The 18,729-nt window shown below is 46.9% G+C and overlaps 1 protein-coding gene across 2 annotated transcripts in view; it reads left to right on the top strand.

The window, feature by feature from the left end:
* Window positions 1-17,161, top strand: part of LOC106587580 (alpha-ketoglutarate-dependent dioxygenase FTO) — a 164,008-nt gene extending 146,847 nt beyond the window's left edge. For both annotated transcript variants that reach the window (XM_045689310.2, XM_045689311.2), the window contains exons 9-10: window positions 12,483-12,623; window positions 13,245-17,161. In XM_045689310.2, the coding sequence (XP_045545266.2) occupies window positions 12,483-12,623; window positions 13,245-13,251 (148 nt within the window). In that variant the 3' untranslated portion in view covers window positions 13,252-17,161. The remainder of the gene's footprint in view (window positions 1-12,482; window positions 12,624-13,244) is intronic.
* Window positions 17,162-18,729: the final 1,568 nt, after the last annotated feature.

Consider the following 18,729-nt stretch of genomic DNA (forward strand, 5'->3'; position numbering starts at 1 on the left):
TGACATTTACTTATTACATTTTTTTCTTGAAGAAAGGTTTGAATTCTTGAATTCAAAATGCTACAGAAAACCTTTCCCAAGTTACTGTTTACGCAAATTCCCCTGTAATTATTGGGGTCTGATTTGTCTCCACTTTTGTGGATAGGGGAGATGAGCCCCTGGTTCCAGACATCAGGGAAGCAGCCAGAAGTTAAAACCATGTTGAACAATTTATGCACAGCATTTTGCAACTCAGGTGTGCTGTTTTTCAGCATTTCATTTCTGATGTTGTCTAGACCACAAGCCTTCTTTGATTTAATAGATTTGAGCTTTTCATTTAGTTCTTGTTGGGTTATTGGGTAATCTAATGGATTTTGGTTGTTTTTAAATGACTGATTCAAGGATGTTCAATTTTTCTTTAATTTCTAATTGGTTCTGTTGTAAGTCTTTTTGTGGGATGTTGTTGTATAGATTATCAAAATACGTTTTCCAAATTCCTACATCTTGTATGGCTAATTCTTGTGGCTTTGTTGTGCTTAAATTGTTTCACATGTCCCAGACTGATTTTGGTCAATTGCGTTTTCAATTTCATCAAGTGTCTTGTTGGTATAATTCAATTTCTTGCGTTTCAGTGTTTGTTTATACTGTTTCAGAGTTTCAAAGGATTCATATCGTAGCTCTGGGTTGTTTTGCTGCTTATGTTTTTCGTTTGACATTTGTCTTAGGTGTTTTGTAATTGTTTTATATTCACTATCAAACCATTTATCAGAACCATTTTGTTTTTTGTTTCTGATGTTGCATTTCTTTGGTTTTCTCAAATGTGCTTTCGATGCTGCTTTTTGGAATATGCAGTTGATGTTTTGAGTAGCCGAATTGACACCATCTTTATTGTTTTGGTATTGTGAGTTATTGACAAACTGTATAGAGTTCATCATTTCATTTGAGTTCAACGTTTCAATGAATCTCTCTGCACTGTTTGGAGCCCACCTGTAGGATTGGTTTATGTTGTAGAGTTTATTGGGCTGTTTTTTAATGAGTATTGCCAGTTAATTTCTTCAGAAACACGTTGATCTGACTGTGATCTGACAATGGTGTCTGTGGTCTGACAGTGAATGCACTAATGGAGGAGGGGTCGATGTCAGTGATGGCATAATCGACTACACTTGTCCCAAGAGCTGAGCAGTAAGTAAACTGACCTAAAGAGTCCCCTCTGATTCTACCATTAAGCATGTACAGGCCTAAGGCTCGACAGAGATACACTCCTTCCCATTTTTGTTCAGTATTTGGTCAGGACTGTTTCTATTATTTATAATAAGGCTACTGTACAAGGAGGAGTGTCCAAATATGTGGTGGATACCTCCCGCATCAGTGTAGTCAGGCTCAGAACCTGTTCTCACATTGAAATCTCCACAAATAAGCACTTTACCCTCTGCCTGAAATGTAATGATTTCTGTGTGGAGATTGTCGAAAAACTGATCATCAAAATATGGTGAATCTGAAGGACGAGCATAAGCTGCATATATGTATACATCATTGTCACAGTAGATTGTACCTTTTGTTAAGTTTTTGCCAAATGTGACTGGTACCTTTTTTCATTTCATTCAGTGCTAAGTCCTGCTTATGCCAAAGGATGATTCCACCTGAGTCTCGGCCCCGTTTAACATTTTTATGTTTGATTGATGGTAGTAAACTTTTTCTATAGCCTGAGGGACACTGAGTATCTATGTCTCCACGACACCATGTTTCCAGTAGGATTATGATGTCCTGTCCCTTGATGTTTTTAATCAATTCTGGATTTGTTGTTTTATAACCAAAATGTGAAGAGTATAGGCCCTGGATATTCCAAGAGCTGATAGTTAATGATCTCATTTACAAGAAGTGATATTCACTGGTTTGAGTAAAGTACATTGAAAAAAACAAAATAATAACATACATACATACATACATACATACATACATACATACATACATACATACATACATACATACATACATACATACATACATACATACATACATACATACATACATACATACATTACTATAATACCGGTGCCAATAAAATTAAGAATAGTTGTAAACAAATGAATGAGAATGGAAAAGGATTGCACAAAAAATAAGTACAATGCAATCTGCAACCCTGTGTGTGTGTGTGTGTGTGTGTGTGTGTGTGTGTGTGTGTGTGTGTGTGTGTGTGTGTGTGTGTGTGTGTGTGTGTGTGTGTGTGTGTGTGTGTGTGTGTGTGTGTGTGTGTGTGTGTGTGTGTGTGTGTGTGTGTGTGTGTGTGAGAATCAAAGGGTCTGCATATTAGTTGCAGTAGTTGGCGCACCTCTCCTATCTCTGATTGTTCTAGGTGTCTTTTGCCAGAGGTTACCTCAGCATATGTAGGCTGATGATCTGAATGATACATGGTGTGGACTGCATCATGTGGTGTACTTCTCTGAAGGACAGGGTTCTGTCCGACCCTGGAGTAGTGATCAGAGCTGTGTTGGGATGGGCCAGGTCCAGAAGAGCTGTGTTGTGATGGGCCTGGTCTAGTAGAGCTGTGTTGTGATGGGCCTGGTCTAGTAGAGCTGTGTTGTGATGGGCCTGGTCTAGTAGAGCTGTGTTGTGATGGGCCAGGCCTAGTAGAGCTGTGTTGTGATGGGCCGGGTCTAGTAGAGCTGTGTTGTGATGGGCCGGGTCTAGTAGAGCTGTGTTGTGATGGGCCGGGTCTAGTAGATCTGTGTTGTGATGGGCCGGGTCTAGTAGAACTGTGTTGTGATGGGCCGGGTCTAGTAGAGCTGTGTTGTGATGGGCCTGGTCTAGTAGATCTGTGTTGTGATGGGACGGGTCTAGTAGAGCTGTGTTGTGATGGGACGGGTCTAGTAGAGCTGTGTTGTGATGGGCCTGGTCTAGTAGAGCTGTGTTGTGATGGGACGGGTCTAGTCGTGCTGTCCTGAGGCGGGTCTGGTCTGGTAAATCTGTGCTGTGTTGGGCCTGGTCTAGTAGAGCTGTGCTGTAATAAGCCGTGTCTGGCTCTTTTCTCCTGGGGATGGTGGAGTTACTGTTGTTTCAGAATGTGGGGCGGGGGACCTCTGTTGCTGGGGTGATAGGTGTGTGGGTCCCTGCCAAGTGTTGCATGTTTTAGGTCCTTGGCAAAGGTTCTGATACGGTCCTGATCCAGATGTACATTATGGTATAAGTGTTGACATGTCAGAGTGGGGTGGTGAGCCGTTCTGACGTTGAGCAGTGAGGCTCAGTCCACAGTGATCTGTTGATTTATATTGTCCATCAACTGTCCTGGGAAGTCTTTTCTTGGTAGGAGGGTGGACACAACTATATTGGTTGTTGGGAACATAGCCTGTGCCCGTTCTGCCACTCTTCTCACTGCCCCAGATACATTTTCACCTTTGGCATGAAGGTGGTTTGTGCCAGTGTGGATGATGATGTTGTCGGGGGTGTCAATCCTGGTCTGACTGAGTAGCTGCATTGCACTGTCAGTTGTAGGACACCAGAACTTATACACCTGGTGTCTAGGGAATCATCTTTCCTGGACTAAGAACTTCCCATTTGAATCAATAAGGATTGCAGTTGTGGGTGATTGTCTGGGTGGAGCAGACAGTGAGACTGGTATTCTGACCTGGGCTGGAGCAGACTGGTAGACTGGTATTCTGACCTGGGCTGGAGCAGACTGGGAGACTGGTATTCTGACCTGGGTGGAGCAGCCTGGGAGACTGGTATTCTGACCTGGGCTGGAGCAGACTGGGAGACTGGTATTCTGACCTGGGCTGGAGCAGACTGGTAGACTGGTATTCTGACCTGGGCTGGAGCAGACTGGGAGACTGGTATTCTGACCTGGGCTGGAGCAGACTGGGAGACTGGTATTCTGACCTGGGCTGGAGCAGACTGGGAGACTGGTATTCTGACCTGGGCTGGAGCAGACTTGGAGACTGGTATTCTGACCTGGGCTGGAGCAGACTGGGAGGCTGGTATTCTGACCTGGGTGGAGCAGACTGGGAGGCTGGTATTCTGACCTGGGCTGGAGCCGACTTGGAGGCTGGTATTCTGACCTGGGTGGAGCAGACTGGGAGACTGGTATTCTGACCTGGGTGGAGCAGACTGGGAGACTGGTATTCTGACCTGGGCTGGAGCCGACTTGGAGGCTGGTATTCTGACCTGGGTGGAGCAGACTGGGAGACTGGTATTCTGACCTGGGCTGGAGCAGACTGGGAGGCTGGTATTCTGACCTGGGTGGAGCAGACTGGGAGACTGGTATTCTGACCTGGGCTGGAGCAGACTTGGAGGCTGGTATTCTGACCTGGGTGGAGCAGACTGGGAGACTGGTATTCTGACCTGGGCTGGAGCAGACTGGGAGACTGGTATTCTGACCTGGGTGGAGCAGCCTGGGAGACTGGTATTCTGACCTGGGCTGGAGCAGACTGGGAGACTGGTATTCTGACCTGGGCTGGAGCAGACTGGTAGACTGGTATTCTGACCTGGGCTGGAGCAGACTGGGAGACTGGTATTCTGACCTGGGCTGGAGCAGACTGGGAGACTGGTATTCTGACCTGGGCTGGAGCAGACTGGGAGACTGGTATTCTGACCTGGGCTGGAGCAGACTTGGAGACTGGTATTCTGACCTGGGCTGGAGCAGACTGGGAGGCTGGTATTCTGACCTGGGTGGAGCAGACTGGGAGGCTGGTATTCTGACCTGGGTGGAGCAGACTGGGAGACTGGTATTCTGACCTGGGCTGGAGCCGACTTGGAGGCTGGTATTCTGACCTGGGTGGAGCAGACTGGGAGACTGGTATTCTGACCTGGGCTGGAGCAGACTGGGAGGCTGGTATTCTGACCTGGGCTGGAGCAGACTGGGAGGCTGGTATTCTGACCTGGGCTGGAGCAGACTGGGAGGCTGGTATTCTGACCTGGGCTGGAGCAGACTCGGAGGCTGGTATTCTGACCTGGGTGGAGCAGACTGGGAGACTGGTATTCTGACCTGGGCTGGAGCAGACTGGGAGGCTGGTATTCTGACCTGGGTGGAGCAGACTGGGAGACTGGTATTCTGACCTGGGCTGGAGCAGACTTGGAGGCTGGTATTCTGACCTGGGTGGAGCAGACTGGGAGACTGGTATTCTGACCTGGGCTGGAGCAGACTGGGAGGCTGGTATTCTGACCTGGGCTGGAGCCGACTCGGAGGCTGGTATTCTGACCTGGGTGGAGCAGACTGGGAGACTGGTATTCTGACCTGGGCTGGAGTAGACTGGGAGGCTGGTAATTCTGACCTGGGCTGGGGCAGACAGGGTGGCTGGTAGGTTGACCTGGGCTGGAGCAGACTGGTAGGCTGATGCAGTGTCATCAGGCTGGGTGGTGGAGGCCATGCTGGTCTCAGGTTCTGCTTGTGTTATGCCAAGCTGGTGGACATGTTCTCTACATGCAGAGGACATAATGGCTCGCTGCTGGTTGAGGGTGTCAATGTACCTCTCTCTTTGTTCTAGCTCCTTTCTTGTTGTGCTCAGATGGTCTCTGAGGTCGTCATTTGTCTGACTCAGTTTGTCCATTCTGCTTTCTAATTTAGCAATAGATGCTCTGCTCTGCTCTCCTCCCTGAACTGTTTCATCGCTTCTTTTAGTTTTTGGACAGTGTCCTCCTCTTGAAGGTTGCAAATAACCCTTTTCCATATGTGCTCTCGTTTGGTATTACAAATTAAATTTGCTCTTGTTTTGCAACTGGTAAGATCTGCAAACAGGCATTCATGGTTCTGTCCCATCAATAAACCTTTGAAAATGTTCTTAGCTTTCTCTGTTTGGATGTCTGGTGGGTAAACAATTTCCATAGCAACGCTGGTGATGTTGGCTACAATGTTGCAATATAAGTGTTGTTTCTTGTATTATTGTCTCTTGTGTCTTTAGAGGACTGTTTCACTTTGATGTCCTTTTTCTTCTGTCCTTATATTGTCTTTATTTTCTTCTGTTAACTTGATATTTTGTTATTCTTTGTTAGCTAGCTAGCTTCTTCCAGGAGAGTCCCTAGCAACTGCTTAGCAACTGGTAAACAATTCAGCTAGCTAAGATAACTGTACAATTTATGAAAAATAGTTACTTTTTCAAAAGCCTATCTTCTTTGTTTGTTGCTTGTTTTGTCTCCTATTCGGTCTTGCAGTTTTCTTATGCTTTTTTCCGATGTACTTCACTCTAAAAAACATGTAAATTTCAATACTCTCTCTATCTCTCTCTCACTTACACACTCACACACACTCACACACTCTCTCTCACACTCACACACACTCTCTCTCTCACTCACACACTTTCTCTCTCTCTCTCTCTCAAGCACTCACTCACTTACACACTCACACACACACTCTCTCTCTTTCTCTCTCTCTCTCTCACACACTCACTCACTCACTCACACACTCTCTCTCTCACACACTCACTCACTCACTCACTCACTCTCACACACTCACTCACTCACTCACTCACTCACTCACTCTCACACACTCTTTCTCACTCACTCACTCACTCACTCACTCACTCACTCACTCACTCACTCACTCACTCACTCACTCACTCACTCACTCACTCTCACACACTCTCACTCACACACTCTCTCTCTCTCTCACTCACACACTCTCTCACTCACTCACTCACTCACTCACTCTCTCTCTCTCTCTCTCTCTCTCACACTCTTTCTCTCTCTCACACACTCACACACACTCTCTCTCTCTCTCGCTCTCTCTCTCTCTCTCTCTCTCACACACTTACACCCTCACACTCACTCTCTCTCTCACTCACTCACACTCTCTCTCTCTCTCTCTCTCTCTCACTCTCTCACTCTCTCACTCTCACACACTCTCTCTCTCTCTCTCTCTCACTCACTTACACACTCACACACACTCTCTCTCTCACTCACTCACACACTCTCTCTCACTCACTCACACACTCTCTCACTCACTCACTCACACACACACACTCACACACACACTCCCTCACACACACTCTCTCTCTTTCTCTCTCTCTCTCACTCACGTACACACTCTCTCTCTCACTCACACTCACACACACTCTCTCTCTCTCACTCACTCACACACTCTCACTCACTTACACACTCTCACTCACACACTCTCACTCACTCACACACTCTCTCACTCACTCTCTCACTCACTCTCTCACTCACTCACTCACTCACTCACACACTCACTCACACACACTCCCTCACACACACTCTCTCTCTCTTTCTCTCTCTCACACTCACTTACACACTCTCTCTCTCTCACTCACACTCACACACACTCTCTCTCTGTCACTCACTCACCCACTCTCACTCACTCACTCACACACTCTCACTCACTCACTCACTTACACACTCACACACACTCTCACTCACTCACTCACTCACACACACACTCACTCATTCATTTACTCACTCTCTCACTCACTCACTCACACACTCACTCACTCACACACTCCCTCACACACACTCTCTCTCTCTTTCTCTCTCTCTCACTCACTTACACACTCACACACTCTCTCTCTCTCACTCACACTCACACACACACTCTCTCTCACACTCACACACTCTCTCTCACTCACTCACTCACTCACTCACTCACTCACTCACACACTCACACACACAAAGAGAGAGATATCACAACCCATCTCCTTAAAAGTAATTTCCGTCAGGCAGCAACCCCACCCTACCTACATAATGTCTTTATCAAACAGTCTCCATTTACTCCCATGTGTGGTTACAAATGATCTCCTGTCGCAATAACACAATAAGTGTTGTCTGCTATCTATGTTAGCCTGCTTTTTTTTCACTTGGCCTGACACAATCGTGGCATTTATCAGTGTAATTGCATGAGCCGGAAGCACTGATGTTGTCTATTAGGCGGATCTCCATCCTGTTAAGAGCAGAGAGGCTTTTAATGTATGGCCCTGGCTGCAGGAGTGGACTCAGCACAATGACATGGCTAGTGGAGAGATGGAGGGTTCCTGATGCTGATCATGTTGATCCCTGGACCAACCATGCACTCCCAACACACACACACACACACACACACACACACACACACACACACACACACACAGAGAGAGAGAGAACACAAAGTGAAGCAGAGGTTAATCGTTTTATTTACTTGCAGCAATGGATTTCTTTTTCTTCCCCCTCTCTTTCTCTCCCTCTCCTTTCTTTACCAGGCAGGGCAGTGAGTGGGCTGAGGAGGGAGGGCTGAGCCAGGGGGAAATAGAGGAGGGAGGGCTGAGCCAGGGGGAAATCGATGGGGAGCGCATTACAGTAAAACGTATTGATTAGGAGAGACCTGCGAGCACCGCGTCGGTCGTGGAGATGGTGGAATGATGCAATGCTTAAAGGAATTTATCCTTTGACTTTTACATTAACCTTTTATTGACTGCTTTGCCTGTCCATAATTAACACTCACTTTAGCTAAAGTGGTTAGTTTGAGCAGTGCAGTGTGGGGCCAGAGCCTGGGCCCTATGGTGAGCTTCTTCGCCAGCTAGAGCCCTATAGCCCCCTCCTTGCCACAGACCTTGCAGCCCAAATGGCATCCTATTCACTATTTAGTGCACTACTTTGAACCAGGGCTAAAGGACTCTGATCAAAAGTAGTGCACTATATGGGGAATAGGATGCCTTTTGGGAGGCAGCCAGACAAAACAGTTCAAGTGCAGTGTGTGGCTGCACTATAGAAGGCCTCTGTGGAATAAAAGGCGATAGAAGCTCAGATTCCTTTCACATTAACATACTATTTGAGCAGGCCTGCTGGGCTATAGGGTTTCAGGGCAAATTGAAATGACTGATTGTATTGCCAATCTCTCCTGAGCGAGTGAGCGAGAGAGCACCAGATGGGATAGTTAGCCCATATCTGTCTAGGGTTAATCCATTGGAACACTGGAGACTCACAAACACACTCCTAGTCCTCTAGCTCTGCCTCTCTTTCTCCATCCCTCTCTCCCTCCTCTTTGTCTTTGACCTTACCTTTAAGGTACTGTTTTCCCAGGGGAAAGTGGTGATTTGTGAGAATGTGTATAGTGCTGTGGCTCACAATGCATTTCTGTGAGAGTTTAAGGTACCAGACTAGATATTGAATTATTTCATTCCATTTTAGCGGTTAAGTGAAGGTGTGGTATTTGCAGCTATTGGAGGTGGTGGGTTGAATGTCCTTGCCTCTTTTTATATTTGACACAACTGTCATCCTCATAACTACTGCATCTCTGGTTAAATAAGATCTCTCCATTCCAGTTTAATACGGTTAGATTCTTTGTCAGATGAGTACAGTATTACTACATAATGAACTTCACCACATATTTACACTGTCTATCTTCATATCCTTGTTCAGGACAGCAGAAAAGAGGCCAGTGTTTTCTATTGTACCAGTCTAACATGAATAGTTAATTTGTGTTCCCATGGCCTTTGGTGTCGGTCCGCTGATGTAAGCAGAATGTGTGCCTGTGATGCGTATCTCTATTCTCTGTGTGTCTGTGACTCTTTTCATCCAGTTCTATATTTATGCCTGGCGTGTCCGTCGTCCTCTCTCTGAAGTGGCGCTTCCTTTAATTCTGCCCCTAAATAAATCATGAGAACATTTAGACCCATGTCTTGTCGCGCAGCCCCAAGGTCAGCTGATCCTATTATTTATCAAGTCATATGCTACATAATGGTACTTAGAGCATGTTAACACATTCTATGATCAGGCCTCTGATCTGAGGCCTGGAAGATATATGTGGATGGTGTATGTTAATACCATCCTCTTGGTGTAATGCACTACCTATCAGAGGGTTAGACCACAGCTGAATGGTACCACTTAGCTGAACAACTACTCCAGCATTAAGTGGCCCTTGGTTGAAATATAGAACGGCCAATTGAGGCAGGGACGGCCTGGACTGCCTGTTCCCTGGCCACATTAACAACCTCCCCGTCACATCCCTGTTAGGGACCATAGAGCCTGTAGGGGGGTGGGGAGGCAGGGGGAAGCAGGATGCCTGGGGTAGGGATGGGGGAGGTAGGGTGACAGGGAGTCGAACACCAACCAGCTTCTTTTTCAGAAGGAGGAGGAGATAGTGAAGTAAGGAGTAACTGTGACACACACACACACACACACACACACACACACACACTGTGACCACAACCCCCCACCACCACTGGCCCCTCCCGCCCATCCCCTCCTTCACTTCCAGGTCAGGGGTCAGCCTCATCTGTCACTATGGAAGACAGATTTACATTGACAGTCCAGACTGCCACTAAGTCACCTGTGTAAATACAATACTGATTCCTACTGAGACGTCTCATACCGTGATGCTTCGGTATCATTTTGATCCAACAGACTAGGTGGTGGAAACAGTAGAAGTCATAATCCATTAATCATATAAAGTAGAGTACTGTAGAAACACCATGTATTAACATCAGAGGGTTGTTTCTCTATCTGTCTCTCTTGTTGTGACTGGATGAAAGGAGAGGGCTTTCCAGAGAAACCATCTGGCGGTGTGAAAATGACTGGAGCATAAATGTTTTATTTTTATTTCACCTATATTTAACCAGGTAGGCAAGTTGAGAACAAGTTCTCATTTACAATTGCGACCTGGCCAAGATGAAGCAAAGCAGTTCGACACATACAACAACACAGAGTTACACATGGAGTAAAACAAACATACAGTCAATAATACAGTAGAAAAATAAGTCTATATACAATGTGAGCAAATGAGGTGAGATAAGGGAGGTAAAGGCAAAAAGGCCATGGTGGCAAAGTAAATACAATATAGCAAGTAAAACACTGGAATGGTAGATTTGCAGTGGAAGAAAGTGCAAAGTAGAAATAGAAATAATGGGGTGCAAAGGAGCAAAATAAATAAATAAATACAGTAGGGGAAGAGGTAGTTGTTTGGGCTAAATTATAGATGGGCTATGTACAGGTGCAGTGATCTGTGAGCTGCTCTGACAGCTGGTGCTTAAAGCTAGTGAGGGAGATAAGTGTTTCCAGTTTCAGTGATTTTTGCAGTTCGTTCCAGTCATTGGCAGCGGAGAACTGGAAGGAGAGACGGCCAAAGGAGGAATTGGCTTTGGGGGTGACCAGTGAGATATACCTGCTGGAGCGCGTGCTACAGGTGGGTGCTGCTATGGTGACCAGTGAGCGGAGATAAAGGGGGACTTTACCTAGCAGGGTCTTGTAGATGACCTGGAGCCAGTGGGTTTGGCGACGAGTATGAAGCGAGGGCCAGCCAACGAGAGCGTACAGGTCGCAGTGGTGGGTAGTATATGGGGCTTTGGTGACAAAACGGATGGCACTGTGATAGACCGCATCCAGTTTATTGAGTAGGGTATTGGAGGCTATTTTGTATTTTGTAAATGACATCACCGAAGTCGAGGATCGGTAGGATGGTCAGTTTTACGAGAGTATGTTTGGCAGCATGAGTGAAGGATGCTTTGTTGCGAAATAGGAAGCCAATTCTAGATTTAACTTTAGATTGGAGATGTTTGATGTGAGTCTGGAAGGAGAGTTTACAGTCTAACCAGACACCTAGGTAGTTGTCCACATATTCTAAGTAAGAACCGTCCAGAGTAGTGATGCTGGATGGGCGGGCAGGTGCGGGCAGCGATCGGTTGAATGCATTTAGTTTTACTAGTGTTTAAGAGCAGTTGGAGGCTACGGAAAGAGAATTGTATGGCATTGAAGCTCGTCTGGAGGGTTGTTAACACAGTGTCCAAAGAAGGGCCAGAAGTATACAGAATGGTGTCGTCTACGTAGAGGTGGATCAGAGACTCACCAGCAGCAAAAGCGACATCATTGATGTATACAGAGAAAAGACTTGGCCCAAGAATTGAACCCTGTGGCACCCCCATAGAGACTACTACTACTATTAATCACTGGACTATGAGGATACTGTTGCTTTGTCATCATATTGACGGTTTAAACCACAACACACACAGATCACACACCCATGTCGGGCTGCATACAAAACATTCCTGACTCATCACCTCTCAAACAGATCAATTACCTACCCCAGACACACACACACACACACACACACACACACACACACACACACACACACACACACACACACACACACACACACACACACACACACACACACACACACACACACACACACACACACACACACACACACACACACACACAGCCCTACACCCTGCAGGGTCTAATAGGAACCAGTCTAATTGGGAGTCATAAAGAGAACAGGAGAGGAAACACAAGCCTACTGCCTCCTGGTCAAACACACATTGGTCCTCCCTGTGTGTTTACAGAAAACACACCACACACACTCCACACTCACCCAACAATTACCTCCCGTTATTGTGTGATCTGCTCAAACTCACTATCAGTCAGATACAGATCTCATTTGCTTTGTTATACAGTGGACCATCACTGTTGATTTACATTGCTTCTGTGTAACAATGTGTAATGATGGTGGCGTCTGTATAGGAGGTGATTTATGTCCAGAGGAGTGTCTGACCTGTCCTGTTATTTCCTGTCCCTGTCTGTCCCTCTAGGTGCCATTCCAGCCTGGCCCAGACCCTGCCCCCAGAAGAGGCCCCCGTGGACCGGCCGTTTTGGGCCGACGACGACCCCAGCATGCCTCTGCCCTTTGACCTGGCTGACATCATCAACAGGGTGGAGTCACTCCTCTGGAGGTCGGTCGCAGACACATAAGCGGAAACAGGCACACAGAAACACATAAACACACACTTAAATAACTCACTTATATGAGTCTGCATACCTCCCTGTAGCTCCTTGATTGTCCTGTCACCATACAACAATACTTAACCATCTCCTTCATAGACCTACGTGGTGTTGCCACCACCCTCTTTTCTGTAACTGCTGCCTCTCTGGTCAGCCGTTCTCTTCCTTAGTCATAAATACAGTTGAATTATCCCATCCTGTTGGCATTTAAACTCAGCAGACATTACTCTGCAGTACGCTGGCCTTTTCATAGCCACCATGGCTCTCTGCTTGGCTCATTAGATGTTTCCCAAATGGCATCCTATTCCCCATGTAGCGCGCTCCATTTGACCCGATACCTATGGGCCCTGGTCCAGAGTAGCCCACTATAAGGGTAATAGGGTGCCATTTGGAATGCAGACTTTGGCTCCTTCAGTCTGTGTGTTAATTACAGTGTGTGGCCGTGTTCCGGCCCTGCCTGCACTCTGACATCTCAATGACTTGGTGTCATACAGACGGAGTGAGTGACTGGATGGGCTGTGAATAGAGGGATGGAGGAATGACTGGGCTTGTGTTTTCTTTCCCCCTGTCAGGATGTGATGGATGGGACACAAAGAAAAGAGAAGGAGGAAGAGTGCAAGAGAGTCACCCTATCATCTGAACAGCCTCTATCGTGAGGACAGAGGAGGAGAACAGGACCTACCAACTCCTGATGGTGTCAACGTCCTCCACTGGGGGTACACTTCCCCACCCTGAACCCCACCTAACCCTGTACCTCGCCCCACCCTGCCCAAACCAGTCTCATCTAGCTTTGCTTGGATGGACCCAACATGGCTGCAACATGAGGATGGAACCCTGAGTAGTGCTTTGCTAACATGCTATAGCTGATATTGGAACTAGTCTCACAATGGTAATGTGGATAACCTGCAGAATTAAAACTGAATGTGTAGGAATGTATTATTTCAATGAATGTTCTGTTTCTTTTCTACATTTAACCAGCTTTGTGTATGGATATGACAAATAGTCATACAGATGTAGGATCTTAATTTGACCAGTTTTTCACAGCAGGAAAATTATCCTGCAGCAACAGGAAATTATAATTAATGGACAGTTTTGTAGGGGTTGATATATTTTTACTTAGGGCAAATCAAGTCTGACATTTTCAAGTGGAAATTACAAACTTCAGAAATCCTTTTAAACCTTGAATACACTACATGTTTGCATTTCCTGCAGTGCAGGACATTTCCTGCAACAACAGGGTGATCAAATTAAAATCCTATATATGTAGTACATTTATACTTTCTGTTTCTAATTCAATGTTGTTCTAATTATACTGTTGTATCCTAATGTCCATTCACTTCCTGTATTTCACAACTTTCTTGTTCAGAATCTCACAGGGCATGACTTTGTGTTACTAAGATGTGTGTGTGTGTGTGTGTGTGTGTGTGTGTGTGTGTGTGTGTGTGTGTGTGTGTGTGTGTGTGTGTGTGTGTGTGTGTGTGTGTGTGTGTGTGTGTGTGTGTGTGTCACTGCAGTATTTACAGTATGTGATATTGTATATGTGTGAAGCAGTATGATAGGGATAGGGCCTGTATCGGGGCTGGGAGATGTTTGTGTTAGAGAGGAAAGGACATCAGAGTCTAGTAGGCCTCTAGGTTCTAGTAGGCAGGCCTCTGTCTGCAGGCCTGTCTCTAGTCTGCTCTGTAGGGCTGAAAGGCAGCCCAGGCAGACAGCTACTGTAGGTCTGAAAGGCAGCCCAGGCAGACAGCTACTGTAGGTCTGAAAGGCAGCCCAGGCAGACAGCTACTGTAGGTCTGAAAGGCAGCCCAGGCAGACAGCTACTGTAGGTCTGAAAGGCAGCCCAGGCAGACAGTTTATGAAGGGCTGAAAGGCAGCCCAGGCAGACAGCTACTGTAGGTCTGAAAGGCAGCCCAGGCAGACAGCTACTGTAGGTCTGAAAGGCAGCCCAGGCAGACAGCTACTGTAGGTCTGAAAGGCAGCCCAGGCAGACAGCTACTGTAGGTCTGAAAGGCAGCCCAGACAGACCGCTACTGTAGGTCTGAAAGGCAGCCCAGGCAGACAGCTACTGTAGGTCTGAAAGGCAGCCCAGACAGACAGCTACTGTAGGTCTGAAAGGCAGCCCAGACAGACAGCTACTGTAGGTCTGAAAGGCAGCCCAGGCAGACAGCTACTGTAGGTCTGAAAGGCAGCCCAGGCAGACAGCTACTGTAGGTCTGAAAGGCAGCCCAGGCAGACAGCTACTGTAGGTCTGAAAGGCAGCCCAGGCAGACAGTTTATGAAGGGCTGAAAGGCAGCCCAGGCAGACAGCTACTGTAGGACTGAAAGGCAGCCCAGGCAGACAGCTACTGTAGGGCTGAAAGGCAGCCCAGGCAGACAGTTTATGAAGGGCTGAAAGGCAGCCCAGGCAGACAGCTACTGTAGGTCTGAAAGGCAGCCCAGGCAGACAGTTTATGAAGGGCTGAAAGGCAGCCCAGACAGACAGCTACTGTAGGTCTGAAAGGCAGCCCAGGCAGACAGCTACTGTAGGGCTGAAAGGCAGCCCAGGCAGACCGCTACTGTAGGTCTGAAAGGCAGCCCAGGCAGACAGCTACTGTAGGTCTGAAAGGCAGCCCAGGCAGACAGCTACTGTAGGTCTGAAAGGCAGCCCAGGCAGACAGCTACTGTAGGTCTGAAAGGCAGCCCAGGCAGACAGTTTATGAAGGGCTGAAAGGCAGCCCAGGCAGACAGCTACTGTAGGTCTGAAAGGCAGCCCAGGCAGACAGCTACTGTAGGTCTGAAAGGCAGCCCAGGCAGACAGCTACTGTAGGTCTGAAAGGCAGCCCAGGCAGACAGTTTATGAAGGGCTGAAAGGCAGCCCAGGCAGACAGCTACTGTAGGTCTGAAAGGCAGCCCAGACAGACAGCTACTGTAGGTCTGAAAGGCAGCCCAGGCAGACAGCTACTGTAGGTCTGAAAGGCAGCCCAGGCAGACAGCTACTGTAGGTCTGAAAGGCAGCCCAGGCAGACAGCTACTGTAGGTCTGAAAGGCAGCCCAGACAGACAGCTACTGTAGGTCTGAAAGGCAGCCCAGGCAGACAGCTACTGTAGGTCTGAAAGGCAGCCCAGGCAGACAGCTACTGTAGGTCTGAAAGGCAGCCCAGACAGACAGCTACTGTAGGTCTGAAAGGCAGCCCAGGCAGACAGCTACTGTAGGTCTGAAAGGCAGCCCAGGCAGACAGCTACTGTAGGACTGAAAGGCAGCCCAGACAGACAGCTACTGTAGGTCTGAAAGGCAGCCCAGACAGACAGCTACTGTAGGTCTGAAAGGCAGCCCAGGCAGACAGCTACTGTAGGTCTGAAAGGCAGCCCAGGCAGACAGCTACTGTAGGTCTGAAAGGCAGCCCAGACAGACAGCTACTGTAGGTCTGAAAGGCAGCCCAGGCAGACAGTTTATGTAGGGCTGAAAGGCAGCCCAGGCAGACAGCTACTATAATGTGTGGCTGATAGAAGGATCCCCATCCCAACTGCCACTCTCTCTTCATAATTGCAGCTTTTCAATGGCTTTTAATTAGTCTTAAAGCGTGTAGAGCACCACTTTCCCTGTAGCGCTGCAGGCCAGAAACTCAGATCCACGGCTTCTGACAAAACCAGCCAGGAAAGAGAAGCTATGGGTGGAAATGGGATTGTTGTCATAGCCAAGCAGAGCAGCCTTCTTTTTTATTTCTTGGTAACACTTTATTTCAGGGATCATCAACTAGATTCAGCCTCGGGATGAAATACAAATATTTGTAGACTGTAAATTGACCCCAAGAAGCCCAAACAGATATAATATTTGACTAAAACGGAATCATTTCAAACCTTGGTTACATTTGTACACGATTAATTGTCTCTCTATTATGCGTGGGAATACTTGGGAATTATAATAAGTTATTCTCATTTTATTATTTTTTTGCTTAGAAAACTTGGGGACCAAATAAACCCCCCCCCGTCGGCCACCAGTTGGGCAGCCCTGCTTTATTTGAACTAGCCACCATAATACCTTTATAACAATGTTGTAAACATGTCATAACGCTTCATAGCTTGTGTCATTGTCATAACTGAAGCTTTATGGCATGTGTTGACAAGTTATGGCTCGTGGTATGAAGCTTTATAACATGGTCAGGACATTTTTATGAAGGGTTATGAAGAGATCATGGTGTTCAGTTCAACTGAAGTGTTACCAATTTCTTTATATATCTATCTATATCAACAGGAAGTAGAACTGATATATAGTGTTAAAAATGCACTTCTAAAAATAGTTTTTTACTTCTGGAAGTTTTTCCAATTTCAAATGTTAACGGTTGCCAAAATGTTGTTCTCTTGCTTAATCTTTTTGTATGTTGGTTGAGATTGTATACTGGCTGTATTGTTGAGTTGAACAACTATGTGCTCTGTGTTTCACAGCTCAGCTTGTCTGTCTGAAGATTTAGGAAAGCAGTAAATAAACCAAGGCAGTGTTTTATGACCCTCTGCTCTCTGTGTGGTGCTCTCTGTGTGGTGCTCTCTGTGTGGTGCTCTCTGTTGTGTCCAAGGCTCCTGCATCATGTTCATCATCGCACTGTATCCCACTTTGGCCTCGCCACGTGTCTGTGTGTCCGTGTGTGTATTTGTGTGTGCCTGTGCTATTGTGCGTGCATGCACATTTACACATGTACACATTCCATTTACCAGGTTGTGTGATTCGGCTATCTAAATGTGTTTTACCTTTTCGCGGAGTGTATTTGAGCAGTGAATTGAGACTCATTTGTCAGGTGAGTGTGAGTTACAGTTCTCTGGCCTGCATGCCCTGTCACCGCCTGGCCTCTCTCTCTCCCTGCCAGATAGATGGGATGCCCTGGCAGCCATCTGTACAACTCCTGTTATTTACTGGCCTCTTTAGCCTATTTCACTGGCAAACAAATTAGCCCAAGTGTGTCTGCAGCACAACTAACCCCTCGGTTTCAGGCCACTCTGTACATCGACTTACTCTGCCAGGCCGTCCCAGCCCTAGCCATGTCTCTGTAAGGCAGATAGACGGGCCATTGTGTCTCTCCTACTCTAGCTTGCTCTCTCTACTATGATGTACTGTACGTGACTGTATATTTCTTAGACATTAAACGAGAAGAGTATTTCTTCTGTGTATTTATTTCATTTAGTAATGAACACAGTCAATAAAAGTTCATATTTTGAACAGTAGTTATAATTGGAACTGGTTGTCTCTATAGCTAAATGTAAGGGCTGCTCTTTCACACTACCGGTGTGTAGAAAGGCCTTTTTAACTGAATAATTACTCATAAAATAATAATACACCCATATGCAGGTTTATAGGCCTCTCCCGCCATGAAGGGCCTGCTGGGTTTACACAGTCAGTTGAAGCCACAAGCCCAGCCAAGCTGAGGAAAGAGTCTACTGTAGCTAAGTTACAACCATGGAGACCTGTCTCACTGCTCTACCTGGCTCTACCCAACTACCTAAGGCCATGCACACTCTCAACCCTTAACCCTGGCCTAGATACAGCTAGCTCCATGTAGTATAGTACTGAGGTAACCACCCATGTATAGTGATACCCACCACCTCAGTGGGATCTAACAATGACTCTATGTAGAAGAACAAAACACTAACATTATCATCCTCTCTCTATCTCTCTCTCACCCCCTCCCTCCCTCCCTGATCCAAGAGTGAACCGGCTGAATTAGTTGAGCAAACACACCAGACTGATTGATTGATGTACGTGGGGTTTGATGATGATGAAGTATGGCCATTGTTCTGTGTGTTTTCCCCTGTCCAACAGCCCCATAGGTTGGCCATGTTAACTACTTCCTGTAGTGGCTGAGTGACTGAGTGATGGATGGGCCTAGCTGGGTATATACTGTCCCCCTGCCTGGCCGGGCCCCAGGGCTGCTGGGAAACGGTCCCACTTGAAGAGACATTGTGCTAGAGGGGAGGCACAGGTATGCATTGTTCTGGCCAGGTCAGCAGGCAACAGACCAACCCAGCCTCAATTAAGCCAACAATAGGTGGCAGGGAAGACAAAATAACCAGGTGTGTGTTGTGGAAAGTA

The sequence above is a fragment of the Salmo salar genome, chromosome 11 (assembly GCF_965601325.2).
Source record: "Salmo salar chromosome 11, fSalSal1, whole genome shotgun sequence".
Classification (NCBI taxonomy): domain Eukaryota; kingdom Metazoa; phylum Chordata; class Actinopteri; order Salmoniformes; family Salmonidae; genus Salmo; species Salmo salar.